This window comes from Dothidotthia symphoricarpi (assembly GCF_010015815.1).
Source record: "Dothidotthia symphoricarpi CBS 119687 unplaced genomic scaffold P153scaffold_15, whole genome shotgun sequence".
Taxonomy (NCBI): Eukaryota; Fungi; Ascomycota; class Dothideomycetes; order Pleosporales; family Dothidotthiaceae; genus Dothidotthia; species Dothidotthia symphoricarpi.
This window is the reverse complement of record NW_022985022.1, coordinates 895,202-916,248: the sequence shown is the minus strand read 5'-3', so window position 1 is coordinate 916,248 and position 21,047 is coordinate 895,202. Positions and strand designations below refer to the sequence as shown.

General features: G+C 35.1%; 4 protein-coding genes across 4 annotated transcripts; 1 reads left to right on the top strand and 3 right to left on the bottom strand.

Annotated features, from left to right (window-relative positions):
- Nucleotides 1-1,991: 1,991 nt before the first annotated feature.
- P153DRAFT_398735 (uncharacterized protein) lies at nucleotides 1,992-12,905 on the bottom strand (the record flags this gene model as incomplete). Its single annotated transcript, XM_033671667.1, has 4 exons — nucleotides 12,659-12,905; nucleotides 12,362-12,608; nucleotides 11,969-12,106; nucleotides 1,992-2,000 (listed from the first exon to the last, which is right to left on the bottom strand). Exons 1-4 carry the CDS (start codon nucleotides 12,820-12,822, stop codon nucleotides 1,992-1,994), a joined length of 558 nt encoding a protein of 185 aa, XP_033521784.1. The 5' UTR covers nucleotides 12,823-12,905.
- Nucleotides 12,906-13,041: 136 nt separating this feature from the next.
- On the top strand, nucleotides 13,042-14,817 carry P153DRAFT_424640 (uncharacterized protein; the record flags this gene model as incomplete). Its single annotated transcript, XM_033672497.1, has 3 exons — nucleotides 13,042-13,769; nucleotides 13,820-14,006; nucleotides 14,056-14,817. Exons 1-3 carry the CDS (start codon nucleotides 13,066-13,068, stop codon nucleotides 14,815-14,817), a joined length of 1,653 nt encoding a protein of 550 aa, XP_033521783.1. The 5' UTR covers nucleotides 13,042-13,065.
- Nucleotides 14,818-15,097: 280 nt separating this feature from the next.
- P153DRAFT_358985 (uncharacterized protein) lies at nucleotides 15,098-15,563 on the bottom strand (the record flags this gene model as incomplete). The annotated part of the gene is made up of 2 exons (XM_033666839.1): nucleotides 15,098-15,114; nucleotides 15,161-15,563. 2 exons carry the CDS (start codon nucleotides 15,561-15,563, stop codon nucleotides 15,098-15,100), a joined length of 420 nt encoding a protein of 139 aa, XP_033521782.1.
- A 3,176-nt stretch (nucleotides 15,564-18,739) lies between these two features.
- On the bottom strand, nucleotides 18,740-19,767 carry P153DRAFT_66562 (uncharacterized protein). The gene is made up of 3 exons (XM_033673325.1): nucleotides 19,298-19,767; nucleotides 18,797-19,243; nucleotides 18,740-18,749 (listed from the first exon to the last, which is right to left on the bottom strand). The coding sequence occupies exons 1-2, from the start codon at nucleotides 19,388-19,390 to the stop codon at nucleotides 18,854-18,856; spliced, it is 483 nt and encodes a 160-aa protein (XP_033521781.1). The 5' UTR covers nucleotides 19,391-19,767; the 3' UTR covers nucleotides 18,740-18,749; nucleotides 18,797-18,853.
- Nucleotides 19,768-21,047: the final 1,280 nt, after the last annotated feature.

Below are 21,047 nucleotides of genomic sequence, written 5' to 3'. Positions count from 1 at the left end.
ACTAATAAACTTAAAATTTAAGGAAGTAAGTACTAGTACTAGTATAGTACACTAGATATTTTTAGTAAGATCTCTAAAGACTTAGTTAAGTAGTAAAAAGAAATAAAAGGTATTACATAGTATAATAGGAATATAAATAACTAAAGTAATCAAGATATTAAGATTAACCTTATATTTAAATATTACTTAAAGTAAAGCTTTATTGAATAAAAGTAATTCTTTTTTAGAATTAGTTAAAAAGCTAATAAAGCTTTGTTAAATACTTAGCTTTTACTTACTTAACTAGATTCCTACTAAATAGTATAATAGTACTAGTCTTACTTAAAAAAAGAACTTCTTTAAGTAAGCTATTATAGATTTTAAGTATTATAATCAAAAGATAAGATTAGTAAAAGTAGCTACGTAGGTATAGTATTTATATACACTATTAGTAGTACAGGAAGTAACTATTATAGTATTAGTAATAATAAAAGCAATAATAATAATAATAGCACAAAGAAGCAAAATGCTAACTACTAATAACTAGCTAAAACCTTAGCTACTGTAGTTAGTATAAATATATAACAAAAACTAATTAGCAATTAAAACGTATATATAACTAAAGTCTAATAGTAACGTAACACATAAATCCCTGTCTTCTAGGGACCAAGATATTATAGTAACGTAACTCTTGAATCTTATTCCTTTATGTTTAATTTATCTATTACTTAAATATAATGTGTTATATTATTTATAATTTATTTTCCAAAGCCAATTTCCTTTTTACTATTAGTATCTCTACCTGTATAGCTCTTGCCTATAGGATAAAAGATAGATTCTAGAATTGTAATACTACTTTAACCTAATAGTTAATTAACTTAACACTTATCTCTTAGCCTAGAATTGTAAAAGTTTTTTAGGATTATAGTGTAACAATACTGTTTATATATGCACATAGATACAGTATTATAGAGATTAAACGAAAGTAACTATATATAGAATCGAATATCTCGTCTTATGTTATATTATATACATATAGAGATATATATAGTAAAATTAATAGGTTACTAATTTAATCATAGTCCTTTATTAGCTAGGTACTTAATATACTAATAAAAATATATATTTTAATACGTAGGCAGTTATTAAGTATAAGTTTAAATATAGTTTAACTACTAAAGCTAAGTTAGTTACTTTTATTTATTTACTTAGGATCTTAAACGCAGAACTAGAAACCCTAATAAAACTAATAGGTACTAATAGTTTTTCTAATAAATCGAAAATATAGTTAAACAAAAATAATAAAAGGACTAGTATTGATTAAAAGTGTTTTTTTATTTCTGAAATTATAAGCCTTTTAGTTTTTTAGAGTCTTATGTTTTAAAGAAAGCTATCTACTACTAATGTTTTTTTACTAAAGCTTAGTAAGTAGATTTTATTTTATGTATTTTAAAGTACATCTTGAACTTATGCTCTATTTCTGGTATTTAACTAACTGTATAGAAATTCATTTACTATTCTGTAGTACTAAATTTAAATCTGTTTTCTTTACTATTTGAATAAGATATTTTAAATTCCCTTTTTCGAAAATTTAAAGATTGTGTATATTTACTTAACTTTTATCTATCTAGCCTATACTAAATAGCTAGAAAGTTTATATAGTTTGAAAAATATTTTTATCTATTATACAACGTTTTGATAAAACTTAGATATTATAATTTTAACGTATAGTTCTGTTAGTAACATACTCTATTCTATCAGATTACTACTTGGTATAATAAAAAATTTTTTAGTATTATTCTTGAATAATACTAAATTATTCTTTTAATGTTATATAGGAGATTATAGTATTACTATAAAAGTTCCTAATATTTTCTTATAATTTTTCAAGACAATTTTACGTATTCAAATACATAAAGGACACTTAAAGGATACTTTAAATACTATAAATCTTTAGTATCTTAAGGTTAAAAAGATTAGGTGCTTTAACTTCAAGAAATAACAGTTAACTTTTACATTAACTTGATATAAGTTGTATTGAATTTATAGCTAATAAGTTAATTATCAAAGAAATCTATAATAAAATATCTTCTCGCTCTCTATTAGGTAATAATATATATTAAATGCCTCAACTGTCTTATTAAAGCAATGTATATCCCATAGACGGGCCCGTTGAACCCGCGGATTTCGGCCCAACTATTAGCCAGTTAGATCGCGTTAGCATGTTGGTATTATGCCTGCCCTTAAAGTATTCTTAGTACAGAGTTTTAGTTTTAATGTTCCTAAGTTATGCTACACAATTTTATTAGCCGAAATCCGCGGGTTTAACGAGCCCGTCTATGGCATACTTCTAGCTACGTGCTTATAAGCTTAACGCAATAACATAGCTTAATGTTTTTAATGTATTTTATAAGACAAAAACTTAAAAACTATTTGCTACTATAAATAAATTAATCTAAAACATTATTTGAAAAATAGTTTATACTAAAAATGCTATAAGAGCTATTAGTAAATCAGAACGTAGTAGTAGTACTTTTACTTGCTTAGTATCTTAATATTTTTGTTAATAGTGTAGTTAACTAATTGTATTATTAACATATACGTGCTTACTCTAGAAGATAGAGATTAATGTATTATATTACTTCCCTATTTTGGTTTTAATTACGTTCTAAATACCTGCTAGTTTTTATAAATTATAGTAATAACAGTAGCTAAAGTTTAACATATTTATAACCCTGGATATATTATTGCTATAGTTATTACTATTACTTTTGCTATTACCCTAATTGTAACTAGTCTTTGTATTACTAGTGGTATATATAGGTTTAATATTAACCTTATAGCTTTTACTAAACTTTATTATTAGTTCAAAGACTAAATATTAATAAAAGTATACTTAGCGTAGTTTATATATAGAGCTGGGACAGTATTTTCTAACTACCTAGTAGTAAGCTACTTATATTATAACAGCTAAGAATTAAAAAAAGCCTTATTAGCTTTATAGACTTAGATAGATAAGAACTAAACTTAACCTATTAAAAGCTTTACTTAAAGCTATATATTAGCTTTAAAGTCCTAATAACTAAAAGGTTTTATTAGGTTACGTTCTTAATTATAAAAATAAAATAAAATCTAGGATTCGCTATACTATAGTTTACTCTACTGCTGATACTTTAATTATAATAAATACTATACTATAACTAAGTAAAACTATACTTATAAGAAGGCGTTAACAGTTTATTATAAAAAAAAAGAGATAAATATAGTATTATTACTATACGAAATAGCTCTCTAAAGAATATTATAAGCTTTCCTTTTTATCTAAAACTATTTTAAGTCTATTCTTACAACTCTATAATACGCTAACTTCACTAGAAGACAGATATAGATGTATTATAATACTATTATATTTTTTTCTACACGTTTAAATTACTTATTAGTTCTTAATATAAATTTACGTTAACTATAGAGACTAAAATATATGCTAGTTTAAACCCTTTGCTTTCTATTACTATTACTCTTACAATTACTAATACTATAATCTCCTTATAAGATCAGGTTATTTTAATTCTATTTTCTATTAGTTCTATTGTCTTTTATTAAGGTTTTAATTCTTCTAAACTACTTCTATAGGTGACTTGTTATAGGTAGTATACTTAAAGTATTTAAAAGCCTACTTAAATTACCTTATAGATATAGTTAAAATAGTTTTATTATACAACTTAGAAGTAGAGCTGTTTAATTAGAAAAGTAAAGTCTTAATAAAATCTTTAAATCTACTAAAACTTTATATAAAAATAAACTAAATTCTAAATTTAAAAAGCTATCCTTAAAGTATTAAATTAAGTATAAAGTAGAATCAGATAGTTATATCTACTAAGTTAAAAGTATTAGGCTTTTAATAAGTAATCCTTTCTTATTCTTTTGCTACCTAACTAGGTTTTAAAAGATTTGTCTAAAGATATTTAGTAGACTAGACAGAAACTAGTAATTACGTATAATAATTTTACTACTATTAGTCTACTATTAAACTTCACGTAGAAACTTTTAAGCTATATATATAAAATTATTATTAGTTAAGTATAGACTTAGTGTTTAAGAAAGATAAGAATAAATAAGTAAATAAATAAAGAAACAAAAATCTTAAATATTAAAGTAGATAAGATGTTTTTATAGTAGTTTACTAAGATAAATTATTATTACTTTTTCTTTTTCTTAAGCTACTCTAGTTTTAATATTTTAATTACTAGTCTATTATTAATTTTATATAAATTAGCTTTAGTAAATAATTTTATCTAAAGATTTTAACTAAACTTAACTTTATCTTACAGCTGCCTAGACTTCTTGATATACGTTTATACTAGAATCTTAAGTAAGTAGTTTTTAAGAAACAGTAAAATAGTATCTTATTACTATTACTATATACTCTTACAAATTTATACTGAATAAAAGAAAGCTATAAAATAACTTATATGCTAAGTTAGTATATTAAGTCTTCTCTATATTATCTATACTTGCTAATACTATAATTATAAATGCGCTATTAAATCAAAATATTAATACTATTACAAACTTTAGTATAATACGTAGAGATAGAAGGAATTTTTATAAGCGCAGGGTGTATATTAGTATACTACAGAGGTAGTATTTCTGTAACAAAAATAGTAAACAATATTATATACTCTATAGAAAAGATTATAAGATAGTTGCTTTTATTGTAGATATTTATATAAGCAGAAACTTAATTATACTAATAATTAATGTAGAGGCGTAGTTAATTCTTAAGAAAATGTATACTAATTATTTAACTGCGTATATTCTTATAATAAGTAAGACTAAAGACTTTAATAGATAAATTATACTTAAACTTCTATTTCTATTTATTTATAGAATATTCTAACTCTACTCTAGTAGGTAGCTACTTCTACCTATAGATAGCTATAACAATTATATAACTAATAAGTTTGTATAGCTAACCTTCTACTTAAAGACTATACTATTAGTACTTCTACTTTATATCTCTTATATATTTTTAAAACTAAACGTTTGTAACTTTTAACTACTAAAGTTGTACTATAGTTAGTACTTAAACTATAGTATTTGTAGTAGTAGTAAAGATATTCTTATATATAAGACCTTCTTAAAGCTTAGTGTAAAGGTAGGTAAATACTAATTACTTTCTATACAATTAAATATAGCTTTACGTGATTAAGCTATATATCTTTAGATACTTAACTAAGTTTTCGAGAATATACAAGTATAACAAGAAAGCTCTATACTTACTATAAATAGTAAAGTAAAGTAATTTTGTAAGTTATACAATAATAAGTATTTCTTAGTAAAATAGAATATTTAACTAAGTTTGTAGTAAAATAAAAATAAAAATATAAGCCTTTACTTCTAAGGTAGTAGAAGTACTTTTAAGCTTAGACTTAAATAGCTTATAAGTATAAGCTTAATAAGCTTTAGACCTACTATTAAAGACGTTCCTTATAAACAACAGTATTTGCTAAGTAGTAGATTACGCCTTTTAAAGAATACTTACTAGACTAGTACTAATAGAAGCCCCTAGATTTACTGCCTAAGTTTATATAATAGAAAAATATTATAAATACTTAAAGGTACTTATAAAAGATAACTAGTTAAAAGATTACTAATTAAAACTACAAATAGAACTTAAGTTTAATATTTAGTAGGTATATACATAAAGAAAGTCTTTTAAATATAGGTAAAGCTTATAAGATAATATAAAAGAATTAAAAGAATAAAGCTAACGTAGTTATTAAAGCGTATATAACTAAGTTTGAGAGGAAGCAAGTAATTATAAACTGCGCTAGGTATAATATAGTATAAAAACTTATTATTTTAGGTTTGTAGCGTATTTATGCTTGTAGTACAGGCAGATAGACGCAATATAGTAAGAATTTAATATAGTAACTTAGTATAGAAGCTAATACCTAGCCCCTTTTTATATAGTAAATATTAGTAGGAGTATATAGTAAAGGTAATAGAGAGCTAATTAGCTGTCTCTTAACAACTAGCTACTCAATGTACTAATACAGACGCGTGTTTGAGAGCCGTATAAAAACTTATAAAATAGGCTAAATTTAGATATTAATAAAAACTCTTAAAGTATAAGTAATTAAAGATATATATAATAACTAATAACCCCAGAAAACGGGGATTAATGTGTTATATTACTATTGTGTTTTAGCTACGTACGCGTTTTAATTACTTATTAGTTCCTGTTATATATTTACACTAACTACAGCAGCCAAAGTTTAACCTAGTTGCAAGTTATTAGCTATCTAATTCCTATCGCCGTTGCTGTTGCTGTTGCCCTCGCCGCTACCTTAAGGTTCTATACCTCCTGAATTACTTCTACAAGTCTTCTTTTCTAGGCTACTAAGTGTACCTAGAGTCTATAAAAGCTTGCTTAAAACGCCTCTTATCCTTAGTTAGAACAGTATTATTACGCTACATAGTAGCAAGGCTATTAAGTTAGAAGAGCTAGGTATTAAAGAAAGCCCTATTAGCTTTATAAACTTATATAAAGAGGAGCTAAACCTAACTTTATTAAGCTTTACCTTAGGCCTTTTATTAAGTATAAAATACTACTTAATATCTAGATTACTTAAGCAGAATATATTACTATTATTCTAAGTTATTTCCTTTTTTTTCTTTTATTACCTAACTAGGTCTTTAGAGATCTTACTAATGTTATCTAAAGTACTATACTAGTACTAGTAATTACTTATCTTAATTTTTTAAGTATTAGTTTTTTAAGACGTAGCATAAGAACTTCTAGGCTATACTAATAGGATTATATTATTAGTTAAGTATAATTTTAGTTATAAAGAAAGATAAAGAAAAATATATAAGATAGATAGATAAATAAATAAAGCTTTTAACTTTTAAGGTATATAGGATATTTATATACTAGCTTATTTTAATAAACTATTATTACCTATACCCTCTCTAAAGCTACCTTAGTTATATATTTAAAATTACTAGTTAATTAAAGGGTTTGTTTAGTTTAGCCATAATTTATAATATAATCTATAGTTAATAACTAAACTTAAATTTAATTAACAGCTACCTAGGCTATAAACTATATATTAATACTAGTATATTAAGTAGCTGGGTTATTAAAGAAATATTTTATTAGCTTTCTATTACTATTACTATATACCTTAACTAATATTTCTTATATAAAAAGAGGCTAGGTAATAGCTTTTATACTAAGTTACTATATTAAATTTGTACTGTATTATGTCTATCTGCTTGTACTATAACCAAAAATATGCTATAAACCTAAGAGAATAATAACTAATAAGAGTAATAGAAAGCTTTATTATAGGTAAAGAATATATTTATAAGTAATATTAAGAGTTATTATTTCGTTTTAAAGGTTAATCTTTTGAATAATAATAACAATAATAAAGAAGGCTTAGTAATTTGTTTTACCTATAAATATAAACCAAATAATTAAAACTTCTATTCTAGTTATTTTTATAAGGATACAATTATATATCTATAGCTAAAAATATTTATATTTTATACTTAAAGATATTAAGCTAACTATTCGTAATTAGCTTTAATAGACGTATAATATATAGCTTAGTCGTTAGCCTCTAGTTAGCGTTATCTCTAAAGCTAGAACTTAAGGCAAGAATATTTTACTTTAACTTTTAAATTACTACTACTATACTCTTATTTAGTATACTAATTAATAGCGTAAAAGCTAAACTAATATAGTAGAATTTATTAATTTTTAGACTATGCTTATAGACTTAGTTTAGCGTAAAAGATATAAATTACTATTTTATTTATAGTATAAAGTACCAGTTTAATATAATAAAATTGCAAACTACTTGTTAAAGAAATCAGTACTTATTCTACTAATTAAAATCTCTTATCTCTAACTCGCGCTCTACTAGGTTACTATATAAGTTAAAAGCTCCGACTCTCGAACTCTTAGTAATATATATACTAGAGGCTTATACCTATAGACTTAATACTATTCTATAGCCAAAACTTACTCCTACTTAAAATTACTTATACGCTACTAATCCCTAGAAAGCAGATATTAATATATTACGTTGTTTTTTTATTTTAGTTATTATTTTAGGTTTATAGTGTATTTATGCTTAAAGTACAAGTAAATAGAGGTAATATAGTAAGAATCTAATATAGTAACTCAGTATAATAGCTAATACCTAGCCTCTTTTTCTATAGTAAGAATTAATAAAAGTATATAGTAATAATAATAAAGATCTTATTATCTATCTTTTAATAACTAGCTTCTTAATATATTAGTAAAGATATGTATTTAAAAGCTTAGGTAGCTGTTAGTTTAGGTTTAGTTAATTTATAAACTTTAGATTATATTATAAAATATAGCTAGGTAGTAGAAAGTTTTTACTTAATTAGTAATATTAAATATATAACTAAGGTAGTTTAGGGAAAGTATAAGTAATAATAGTCTATATAATTAGGCTATTATATAATTATCTTTTATAACTTAAAATTTAAGATCTTTACTTATTTATTTATTTATTTATCTATCTTATTCTTTTTTTTTTGCCTAAGATTATACTTAACTAATAATATAATCTTATTAGTATTACCTAGAAGTCTTTATACAGCCTTTTTTAGTTAACTAAGAGTTAAAGATTTAAAATAAGTAACTATATATACTAGTAGAATACTTTTAATAACTCTAGTAAGATCTTTAAAGACAAAGTTAGGTAGTAAAAGAAAATAAAGAAAATTAATTAGTATATTAGTAATATATTTTACTTAAGTTCTCTATATATTAAGTAGTACTTTACATTTAATTAAAAGCTTAAAGTTAAGGTTTTTAAAGTTGAAATTTAGCTTCTTATTATAGATATATATAAAACTAATAAAGCTTTTTATAATACTTAGATCTTTTAATTTATTAGCTTAATAATTAATTAGTAGAATAATACTATTTTAACTACAGAATTAATAGTATTTTAAGTAAGCTTTTATAGACCTAAGGTATAGTACCTAAAAAGAAAGACGTATAAAAGTTATTTAGAAGGTATAAAACCTTACTATTTAACTATAAAAATAATATAGAATAAGGATAAAGATAGCTAATCTTGTTAAAAAGAAGTAGTAAAAGTAATAATATTATAATAATGCTAGTTAGCTAAGGACTAATAAGTTATTAGTAGGTTAAACTTTAGCTGCTATAGTTATTATGAATTAAAAATAAGAATTAGTTAGTAATTAAAATGTATACATAACTAACATAAATTAGTAATATAATATATTAACTTCTATTCTCTATTAATAAAGGAGTTATATATTTTTTAAACTTTTTATAGTTAACCTATTATCTTTTATATCTAAGGTTTTATTAAGATTGTTTTTAGAGATTTATAGTAATTTAAAATTATTCTTTTAAACTTAGTAGTATACTCTAAAAACCTAACTATTATACTTTCTCTATCTAAAGATCTATAAAAAAAGTCTAATATAATGTAATTTCTTTATCTAAGATAGATACCCTATTTTATTTTTATTTTAATAAAGTCTTAAAAGTAAAACTACAAGAATAAATAAATAATATAAAGTACTATTAAGAACTCTAGATTTAATAAATTTATCTTATTAGAATCTAAACCTTTTCTTTTTGTATTTAACTATTTTTAATAGGCTTAGTACTAGACTATCTAAAGTTTATTAGATACAGCACTTAAACGTCTAGGCTTTAGTAATAGCGTTATATTATAGGTATATTATCTTAGTTATAGTAACATAAGATTAAAAATAGAATAAAAGATAATTTAAAAAGCCTTAACGTATAAAGAGTATTTATATTTAGGCTTATCTATAAAAACAAATATTGCTTATACCCTCTCTAAAGCTCCCTTAGTTATATATTTAAAATAACTAGTTTATTAAAGAGTTCTTATAACCTAGCTATAGTTTATAATATAATCTAGGATTTATAACTAGACTAAACTTTAATTAATAGCTACCTAGGCTCCTAAATATACGTCTGCACTAGTATATTAAGTAGATTATTACTAAGAAATAGTTAGTCTACTTTTTAATACTATTATTACATAATCTTACTAATAATTACTATCTATAAAGAGGCTAGGTATTAGTATCTATGTTAAGTTCCTATACTATAGTCTTACTGTATTAGGTTTATCTACTTAACTAATAAGCATAAATACGCTATAACCGTAAAATAATAAAGTTTATTAAGCTTAAATTTATATTTATAAGCCAAGCCTTTAATTCTTAAGTAAATTTTCTACTGTAAATTATTTCTTTAAAGAGAAGGCTAGATATAGTAAATATTAATAGCTTTAGTTAGACTTAAGTACTTACCTTATTTTATTATTTCTTTAATTTATACTTCTATATACTTAAGTACTTAATATATACTATTACTAGGTAATAATGTTTATAAAGTTCTTTTTTACTCTAGGAACTTACCTAAGCTTCTAGTAATAAAAAGCTCTACTTAAAAGAAAACTATTACAAGTTTTTAGAGAGTAATATTACTTATAATACGTTAAGGTATTTTATAAAATAAGGCTAAATATACGAGATTAGCTAGTTCTAAGTTTATAAATTACTAGTTACTTACTAATAACGTACCTAGCCTTAAAAGTTTTATTATTAACTTTCTTAAGACTACTATTGCTTAGTATAGGTCTTAATACTTAAATAGATTATTACGTAGATAATTAATCTAAAACTACTAATATTTTATAAAAACTAAAACTATAGCTTAAAATTTATAATATTTAATATAACCTAACGAATTCTAAAATTTATTTATAGCTTATATACTATTAGATCTTTAAGAAACTTTTAATATTACTTAATTATACTATATCTACGAATTAATAGCCTTAGCTCTTTAGAGATCTTTAATATTTAAAGCTAAAATAAAAAACCTATAAGATATATATATATATTCCTACGTTATAAGCCTTACTTAGAAATAAACGTCCTAGAAAACTCTTAAATATACTTTAATTATATTATAACGTATTGTAAATTTCTGTAATTTTAGTAATATAATTTGTATTCTGTTACTTGTATAAATAAAAAGCTTATACTCTAAGTAGGTCTTTTATTCTAATGTTTAAAGAATTGTTTAATCTAAGTAGTATTTTTTTTTTCTTATTTTTTTTTATTTCTAGAGTAAAGATTTTAAAGTAAATATTTAAATAAAAGCTTATAAATTTATAGTCTAGTAAGTAATAATTAAAACAGATAATTACTTTTAATATAAAGTGCTAAGTTTATAATTATAAAAAAAGAGCTAGAAGTAGTATATTTTAAAATTATACTATTTAAGTTTTAGCTATCTTGAGTTAAGTATAAATCTTTTAACTTATATTATATAGAAAGTAGTAAAATAGTTATTTAAAGCTTTTAAGTTTCTTGGTATATACTAAGAATTTATTTAATATTATTATAACTGTCTAATTGCTTAGGTAACGCGTATACATTCTATTATAAGTAAAGTAGTTATACTGTTCCCTAACATATCTAAGTCTACACTAAGGAATTCCAGAGATTAGACTAACTACTTTTCAAATATCTATATATTTAAATATCTATTGTGTAGTGAATTCTTTGTAAAGTTGAGTTAAACTAATAGAATACTTACGTCTACTATTTCAAGGTCTATGTTTCTTTATATTATCGCTTTTAGTTAGGCTAGCTCTGAAGCATGCTTTTGTATTTAAAGGCTAACGCTGCCTTCCACCACCCTCAATTAACAGCGATCGTTAGATCTAGCCAACCTCAGTCTATTGTGATAGCCCGTGGAGGCCGCAGAGGACGAATGGGCTCACTTAGCCGCACTCAACGCGCCAAACCCCACGTTCTTCCATTCACAGACCACCTAAGAAAAGACGCGCTCATGGTGTTCGGAGGCCTAGAATCGTGTCCTCTTCCACCGCTTTACAGTTTCACCATATACTCCACCCATGGGGAACCGGACCCTGACGAACATGTTGAAGAATCGCGCCATGGTGATGCCGTTGCTATCCATGAATGATTGACATGTCATGGGCGTGACTATGGTTCCGTATTCGATACATCCTTTAATGGCTCCGTCCTTCGCGAGATTAGACAACACTGCTATAGCAGCCCAGGTTTAACAATGGCATGAAGACGTTCTCTGATTAGATACTCTTTCCTCTTCTTCTCGGGTATCGGACCCAGGGTACCTAGCCGATACACTATCTTAGGTGGCGATGCAGTACCAAAGCCCCTTTGCAGGCGCGCAATTCGTGGAATTAGCTTTGAGAGACAAATTCATATGTTGGTCTTAGCACTTGCGGTGTTCAACAGTTGTGGATGGAATGCTTACCAGCTTTCCAATTCCTCCAACAAAATCGCCCACCCCATGGCAAGAACCTCGCAAGCCGACTTGGCCTGGATAAGCAGAAGTTCCGGGACTGGCAGATTCGCGCCATTCGTGTCCAAGAAACAATCCTTTCTGGTTCTCTTTGCGAGCGGGGAAGGCGTCGACAACCTGATGAGTGGAGGTGTCGCCGGACTTGATGCTGTAAGTTTTGCCATCACACTTCTCTGATGTTGTGTTTCTAGGACTCGCTCTAGTCAGGTTAGAGGTATGTCTCGAATCATGCATGGGGGGATGACGTACCCTGCGAATGGTGTTGTAGACCTCGCAAGCGGGAACCCGGTCTTCGACCAGCTCGCCGTCAAAGAGCTGTGGTTCGATTGGAGTGCATATCTGCCGTTGATTGGTGACCCAGCCTGGAATAGGTATGCTTTCATGATACAGTCATCGCACATGTCGACTTCCATCTGATTCAATATTTTTATACAGTTGTTAGATGAGCTCAATATTATGAATCGACATCAGAGACCAGCAGTAAACCCTCCTCAGGTTTGCAGAGTCTGTTGTAACGATACAGGTTCCCGCATGCTTTCCCCACGGACTCGAGACGCTAGCAGGGATCATAGACGGCTGAAAGTTCCGTTCCGTAACGGCGCCCCGACTCCTTTCAGCTTCTACTCTGTTGTCTTGGAGGCTTCGACGATGCGACCATGAGCGAGTCGCAGAAGCTCCTGCAAGAGCACCCTGACGACAGCGATTCCGAGCCTGAGCCCGAGCCCGAGCCCGAGCACGAACAACAAGCCAGTCGGCGACAGCTGTCCCCATCGCCGCCCCCGTCACGGAGCACATCGGCGTCGCCAGCAGACGTGGCATCACGCCCCAACGGCTTCAAGAGGCAGTCGTCTTTTGCCCGTCCGCGGCCCCATGGCACTCCCAGGACGCCCAACCGCGTGCGCTTCGAGGACCCGGTGCGGCGAGGTAGCACAAACGGCCATGCCGAGGGCCACGACTGGATAGAGCTCGACGGCGATGACTACGCCGACCATGGGCAAGTGCAGCGCCTGCCACTGCTCACGGGCATCGAGGCGCCGAGCGTCACCGTGGCTGAAGAGGCCTTCCGCCCCGAGGACCACCTGGAGAGCGCGCGGCCGCGCAGCGGCATGCGCAGCGCCTTCATGAACATGGCCAACAGCATCATCGGCGCTGGCATCATCGGCCAGCCCTACGCCTTCCGCAACGCCGGGCTGCTCACGGGCGCCCTCCTGCTCATCACTCTCACCGTCGTCGTCGACTGGACCATCCGCCTCATCGTCATCAACTCGAAGCTGAGCGGCACCGACTCGTTCCAGGCCACGGTCCAACACTGCTTTGGGAGGTCGGGACTGGTGGCCATCTCGCTGGCGCAGTGGCTGTTGTACGTGCACCGCCGCAACATGGGCAGGACGCTTTGCTGATGGACCGTAGTGCGTTTGGCGGCATGGTGGCCTTTTGCGTCATAGTCGGCGACACGATCCCCAAGGTCATGGACGCCTTGTTCCCCTCCCTGGCCGACACGTCCTTCCTCTGGCTCCTCACAAACAGACGCGCCATCATGGTCGTCCTCGTCCTCGGCGTCTCGTATCCGCTCTCGCTCTACCGCGATATTGCAAAGGCATCCACCCCACACCGCCCCGCTCACACCATGTGCTAACGTGTCCCAGCTCGCCAAAGCCAGCGGCCTCGCTCTCGTGAGCATGATCATCATCATCGTCACAGTCATTACCCAGGCCTTCCGTGTCCCCACAGAATCTCGAGGCCAGCTGCGTGGCTCCCTCGTCATCAACTCTGGCATTTTCGAGGCTATAGGCGTCATCTCTTTTGCCTTTGTCTGCCACCACAACTCCCTCCTCATTTACGGCTCCCTGCGCAAGCCTACCATCGACCGCTTCTCGCGCGTAACGCACTACAGCACGAGCATATCTCTTGTGGCATGTCTAGCTCTCGCTCTCTCTGGCTACCTGACCTTTGGCGACAAGACCCTTGGCAACGTGCTGAACAACTTCCCAAACGACAACTTCATGGTCAACGTTGCGCGTCTCTGCTTTGGCCTCAACATGCTCACCACACTGCCACTTGAAGCATTTGTCTGCAGAGAGGTCATGAACAACTACTGGTTCCCCGACGAACCCTATCATCCAAACCGTCATCTCATCTTCACCACCTCTATCGTCATCACAGCTTTGACACTCTCACTTCTCACTTGCGATCTCGGCATTGTCTTCGAGCTTTTTGGCGCAACTTCAGCTTGTGCATTGGCATTCATCCTTCCGCCATTGTGCTACATCAAGTTGTCCAAGAAGAGCTCCCAAACGTATCTTGCCATGTGTGTTGTGGCCTTTGGATGCACTGTTATGCTCATTTCCATTTTCAAGACCACGAGCAAATTGGCCTCGGGCAATAGGGAATCAGCTCAATGTACTTGATCTTCTGTATATGAAACGAATTGCATGTTCGGGCGTTAATGTATTGGGCATTGGTCCACTGTCCACATATGCACTTCATTTGGATCAGAAGAACAGCCTTATTCAAATGAACAACCATAGTTTAGTCGACATTTAGCTCAAAATTAGGTAGATAAAAGAACGCCAACAATCAAATCCGTTAATCGGATGAAACAATCCAACAACTCGGCGCTTCGTCAACTTCATTCATACCAATAAACAGTTCTGGCGTTATCTTTGGAAGTACAAATGCCAAGCAGTATCAGACATGGTCATGGCCTACAATGGTTAGTACAAGTCTCACAACTCGCGTGAGGATACTTACGACCAAGAGCCCGTCCTTTCTTTCCAAGCGCCTTTGCCTCTCCCTGCTTGATCTTCGCCAATCTCGCTTCCTCCGCTGCTTCCCTCTCTAATCTCCTGACATGCTCTCTGGCCTCTCTTACTGCATTCTTCGCGACGAACAACGCACGATCCGCATCTCTTTCAGCAACCTCGGCTTGCCGGAGGCTGTGCGTAGCAGCTGCAATAGATGGGTCGCCTGAGTGGCTTTTGTGTAGGATGGATGAGTGGCGCTTGGTGGTCGTGGTGGTATGTGATGTAGCTGGTGGGGATCTGTGCATGTTCGAGGGTGATGTGGAGCGTCGGCGCGAGAAAAGGCCTGTTCGGGCTGTGTGAGCTGGCGCAGGTGGGGGAGAAGGCTCGCGGCGTGACCCGAAAAGAGGCATTATGAATCTGTAGTTGAGTGTTGGTTGTAATTTAGCTCTAGTCGATGTGGATGCCTCAGTGTGAGGAATAAGGGATATAGTTCGAGAAGGCCTTTCAACTGACGGAAGATCTGTTATGTAGCGATGATATTGGAAAGAACACTAGATAGACCCATTCTTTGTTTATATATTCGTACCACCACTTTACGCGGGCATTTGGGTTGGCCGAGAAGCAGGATCCTGGTGTCGCATGACGTCAGAAAATCCACGAATTCAGGTGTGATCAGCAACCATTTCAACTTCCTATCGCAGTGCGTCATCGTCTACTGAGTTGAAGTGTTCAACGTTAAGATGAAGGTATCGGATACAAACGATACTTGCGATGCTGCTTTTAGTCTTCACTAGTGTGTCGTAGTGCCTCCTGCAACGCCGTTGAGATTCCCCAGAGCTAGTTAGCTTAGTTTGTCCCCTTAGCGCCGACGTATCCAGTTCAAGGTTGGAGTTTGAACACCTGTGTCAAGCCCTAATATTGGTCAGCTTTAGTTGCTACATGACAGCTACAAGCTATAACCGCTTCACGGATTCCGGTAAACCATACAAAGCGAAAATGTGTTAATACGATGTCCTTGAATGCTTATTTTGAATGGCACACAGATATCTTCTGGAAAGCAGTAGTAGTACACATGAACGGGAAAGCTAAGTACAATGAAACTTTTATTTTTTTTGCTCTGTGGTAATTTGCGGCAGCTCCTTTACATTGTATAAAGGCGAATGTGCGGGCTGAACAACGGTTTTACTCCAGCCGTTTTCAAGGCCATGTCGATCAGATCGGTATACGTAGTATCGGTAGGAATCAAGTAGTGATCTCCTCGTTCATGGGGTAAAGCTGAGGTCTGGAGTTGCAGTAGATGCGAAATCTCAAATAGAGGCGCCGCATGAGATATTCTAAGCGAATAAATTATCATAGTGATCGACTTTCGGAAGGCTGTTTCAACAGACCCATAGGTTAGCTGTCTTATTCCTTTTTTGAATCTGATCTGCCGTGTCAAAGCTTGCAGTCTGAACTTTCTGAGTATACTTCATAAGCTGTGTGCCTGCATTATGGTAACATGTCGTCCGCTCCATAGCGCATCGTACAATCACTGTTTACGCTACCTCAAAACGATACGTACGTGCAGCAGCACGGTTACACATATTTCGTAACAGTCCTTTAGAGTTGGTCATGGCCTCATTTTGTCTCTATCCAACTTGGCTTGTTGATATCAACGAGACGCAGGCAAGACTTCTCTTGATCATGCACCACACCTATCGATCCACCTGAATATTGCAGTAAAACGACTAGGGTGTGTACTCACACTGATCAACTGAGCATCACTGCCACCGTCGTGGATGATTGAAATGTGTGATGTCTGGTTACCTTTCAGCGTATCTGGCCCCATTCATGCGTAAATCCCAGTAATTACTATGGCGTCCATCTCCAAGCGCTTGACCCCGACTGTCTCATTGATAGCGTTGTACCGAGGAGATCGGACAGTGCACATCACGCCTGCGATCTGGCGACAGCGGACAACGGTGGGAACCACGCTGATCAACTTCGTTGGACCCCAGGGCTCCGGGTGCCACTATCTCTTATCACAAACACAGAAGGCCTAGAGACTGTGACCCATCTAGCGAAATTGGTAAGCTAAACACTGGAGAAGTGTCCGAGGGCACTCGAGGCGAGCCAATGGGCTGAGATATGCAGAGAAGCGAGAGCGACGTCGAGGCTAGCGGTGGGACGAGGTTCGAGGCAAAAGTCTATGATCAACTTGGAGATGGGGATTCAGAAACTGTATTGCCGAGATCTGTGGAATTTTCCAATGTACTACCAAATCAGTTGCAGCGTATAGCTATCCATCAGGCTTATACACTTACGATGATCGTAAGAAGTGGGATATATGAGCAAGTGCCCAGAGTGATCGATTACGAAGGACGTCGTTATTTCATCCTTGTCCGATTGACTGGGCTTACTTCATCGCTAAAGCGGCTCTCGTAGTGAGGTACTCCGGGTGGCGATTCTCGTCGGCGCCGTTATTGGTCGTTTTGTAGCTTGCTATGGTGGCTGTAGAGGCATCCAAGCGCGACTTTGAGGGACTTGAGATAGGGTTGATACACTGTGTTGAGAATAGGAAAAGGGAGATGCGTAAAGCTAATCGGTCTGTGCTCTGGCGGGGTGGGAGGACTAGAGAGAGCTAGTAAGTCCTCGATTATCCACTGACTGAAGTGTTTCGCAGCGTTCTTGGAGACGACTCAGCCAATCTCAGACTATTCGAGTCTTCAGATTCATGAGTTTCACATTGTGATTGAAGGCCGCGTCTGATAGACGAAGGGTTGGGTTTGGTGTGTTCACAACGTGCCCCGTTACAAACCGCCCCTTTCCTTCATATTCACTGTTTGATTTTGGTACATCCTCACCTGAGCCCACAACAGGCTTTGATCTCAGACGTCTTGATACTCTCTTCTTGTTTGCGTTATAGAATCAAAACTAGTCCAGAATTAATCTACAATGCAGTGTGGGAACAAACTTACTTTCTCATGCCAATCATGAATATCTCTCTTGAACTTAGAGGCTCTTCTTCGCATTGCTGCACAATGAACAGGATATTTACCTATTGAGATATACCTGACTGTCTTGATTTGTCCAGTCCGCCTCTCGGGCAATACCGACGCTAGCAGCTGATGGTGAAGGTATCTCGAACCCCTACCCTTCGCATGATGTACCGTCTTTCGATAACCACAAATTGTGGTCGGGTTAGTGTGAGTCGAATGGCCTAATTCGCAGCATGCTCTACAAACTTCTCCGGTGTCGATAGGGTTTCGTGGCGATGTTACAGGGTGCTGTAGAGGGACTTTTCGAATGGGAGGCGCAGATTTACTCCATCACAAGTGTTTACGCATGCGCACTTGTGTTTGTAGCCTTGTTCTCCGCCCACTTCTTTCATCTCCCTCACTCTACCCTGCACCTTCCACCACAACAACACTATTTTGGAGAACTGCGCCGCAAACTATTTTCCTACCCTCTTCATCAACATGGGTCGCGCGAGGGACAGGTGGGTTTGGCTGCAGCTTTACGTCAACTGCAAGGCCTATAAGCTGCGGAAGAAGCTTGGCCTAGTCAGGGTAAGCCAAAGTTGCTTCCGAGTTTCTGCTCATCCTGCGCGTCTGATGCTGGTACCGTAAGCTGCTGGCAGTCGATTGCATCTCGATGCCTTGACCTCTTACGCGTTCTGTTGTCCTTCGCCGTGGAGCATTTTCCTCGCAGCAGCATCACCTCACAAAGGCTTACTTATCTTCACCGTGTGCCTAGCTAACTGACTTTGTAATAGCGACGATAAACGGATGCATCTCGAGGTGTCGAAGCCCTTCAGAGGCATCGTGCGAACCTCGCGGTAAACAATGCTTCGCACGGACACCCCCTCGAACATCGAACACCGTCTTGAATACGTCGTTTCAATGGCCCGAGGAGACCACAAGATGGTTGCGCTGGGATGGCGTCTGGTTTCTGGTTCTTGGTTTTTGGGATTTGGTGAGTCCCCGCTGTCCTTATATTTTCCTACACTCCGCGAGATGATGAACCATCTGGGGCTGTTTTCAGGTCCAGTGGTTACACAGTGATCTACCTGAGAGATCCCGAGTACCCATTTCATGTGTTCTTCGGACACCTAAGATGTGGTGAGACGTGGTTCTCGATGCTACAAACCCTCAAAAGAGCTTACTGATGGAGATATCGCAATCGTGTCGGAGAACAAATTGTTGATCGAGAAAAAGGCTAACTGCTTGGCATCTAGGCCACGACGGTGTTTAAGCATGGTCTCGTGGTGTAATGGGACGGACTGGGAGAATTGAAGCGGCGTCGGTGTCACCCATACCTCGCCATGGATCTTCGACTTGAATGTACCGCAGTCTTGGTGACTAGCACAGACGACTCCATAGACGACTCCATGTTCAGCGCGGACATCATCAAGGACTTACATCTGCTCACCAATGTCATGACATCCAGCATTCCCATCCGTTCCACCATCTCGCCGTGCAACCATTGCGACGCAATCCTTGTTGTATACATGATCAACGGGCGTAAGTTTAAGTACTATCTCGAACCCGCAAGCAAGAGCCCTGTGGATGCTCCGCTAACTCGATATTACTATCTTTTCGTCAGTATGGGTCGGGCTCTGTTGGTCGTAATCGGTTCCCGAACGCATCGTCGAACATGGATATGAATCCTAAAGCTTGTACGGAGGGAGTGCGTTTGGATGTCGATAAGGTGTAACCCTGTTGCGACAAAAAGACTCAGCCACAATCTGATCTTTACTGAGTATACTACTCGACATCGTCGAAACGGTTCCGTAATTAGCGTCGACTGTTTTCGAAAACTTGTTGGGAGCATACGATTGGCTACTTGCTGACACAATGAGACGTCCAGCGTACCCGATACAATCGACAGCAGTAGACTCAAAACTCCTTAATGGAGTTGGTATATATAAAGTCGCCTGTAGGATTGGCGATTCGAGGACTCCGAGGAATGTAATCCGGAATCATTTTCTCAGGATATGTTCCGCCTTTTCATCTATCTTCACGGTCTTCCCTTCCCTTTGTATATGGGGGGGGGGTTTCTCTCAAAGTTCTAGCAGGTGAGCCGAGTACGCATCAGGTGTTATATTGTTGAAGTAAGTTCTACCGATCCTTCACGGTAGTCGTCATTCTGGGATCTGAAGATGAGTTGCTGAGGGGTGCTGATTGTCCTAGATCAAGAAGTAAATGCATCCAATAACATGATGTAGGCGATTTTCCAATCGTAATTCCGAGATGGAATTTGGAATGGGGAGAGATGCACGAAGTATCGGAGACAGGTCGTCAGAGGAGGTTTGTGTGGCTTCGGCTGCGGCTTCCCGATGCATGCGCCGGCCCCACCATCCCTTTCTAGCATCAGACGTCGCTTCATCCTTGGGGATTTGTCTTTGATCTTCAGCGCCAATATATGCCGTTTCTCTGGTAGAAACTGAGATCTCCCGGGCCTTCGTTTGGCGAATTAGCATGAGCGTGATGCGGCGGTGTCGCGCTTACGACGGATGAGGGATTCCATCTTCTGAGGACTGCGAGGTGTCATTAGCAACAGTTTCGGACACGCTCGAGAAGATCATATATGACGAAAACGTCTGAGAGCCACGAGGTACTCTGCTGAGCCATCATTCGCACGAGTAGGTCGTCAAGATGCCTACCTGGGCCTGCCACCCTTCCTTGACACCGATCGCACGAGCCAGGCTGAGGTCTTCAACCCCCCTTTCCTCGTTGTTGTTGCCGATAGTGTCATTAAGGGTTCCTGAAGAGAAGGCTGTGTGCATCCCTCGTGGAAATCGATCGTACCTCTGGAACTGGTCTCCCCGGCGGAGCACCACAATCCGGGCGATTCAGGACTGCGATTAAGCACGCGGCAGAAACCTGGATGAACTCTTACCAGTGTCAGCATTC

Coding starts and splice junctions, on each gene's coding strand:
- P153DRAFT_66562 (XM_033673325.1), bottom strand. CDS start 19,390: ATGCTTAAACACCGTCGTGGCCTAGATGCCAAGCAGTTAGCCTTTTTC. Junction 19,244..19,297: donor CGATTGCGATATCTCCATCA/GTAAGCTCTTTT, acceptor ACCACATCTTAG/GTGTCCGAAGAACACATGAA.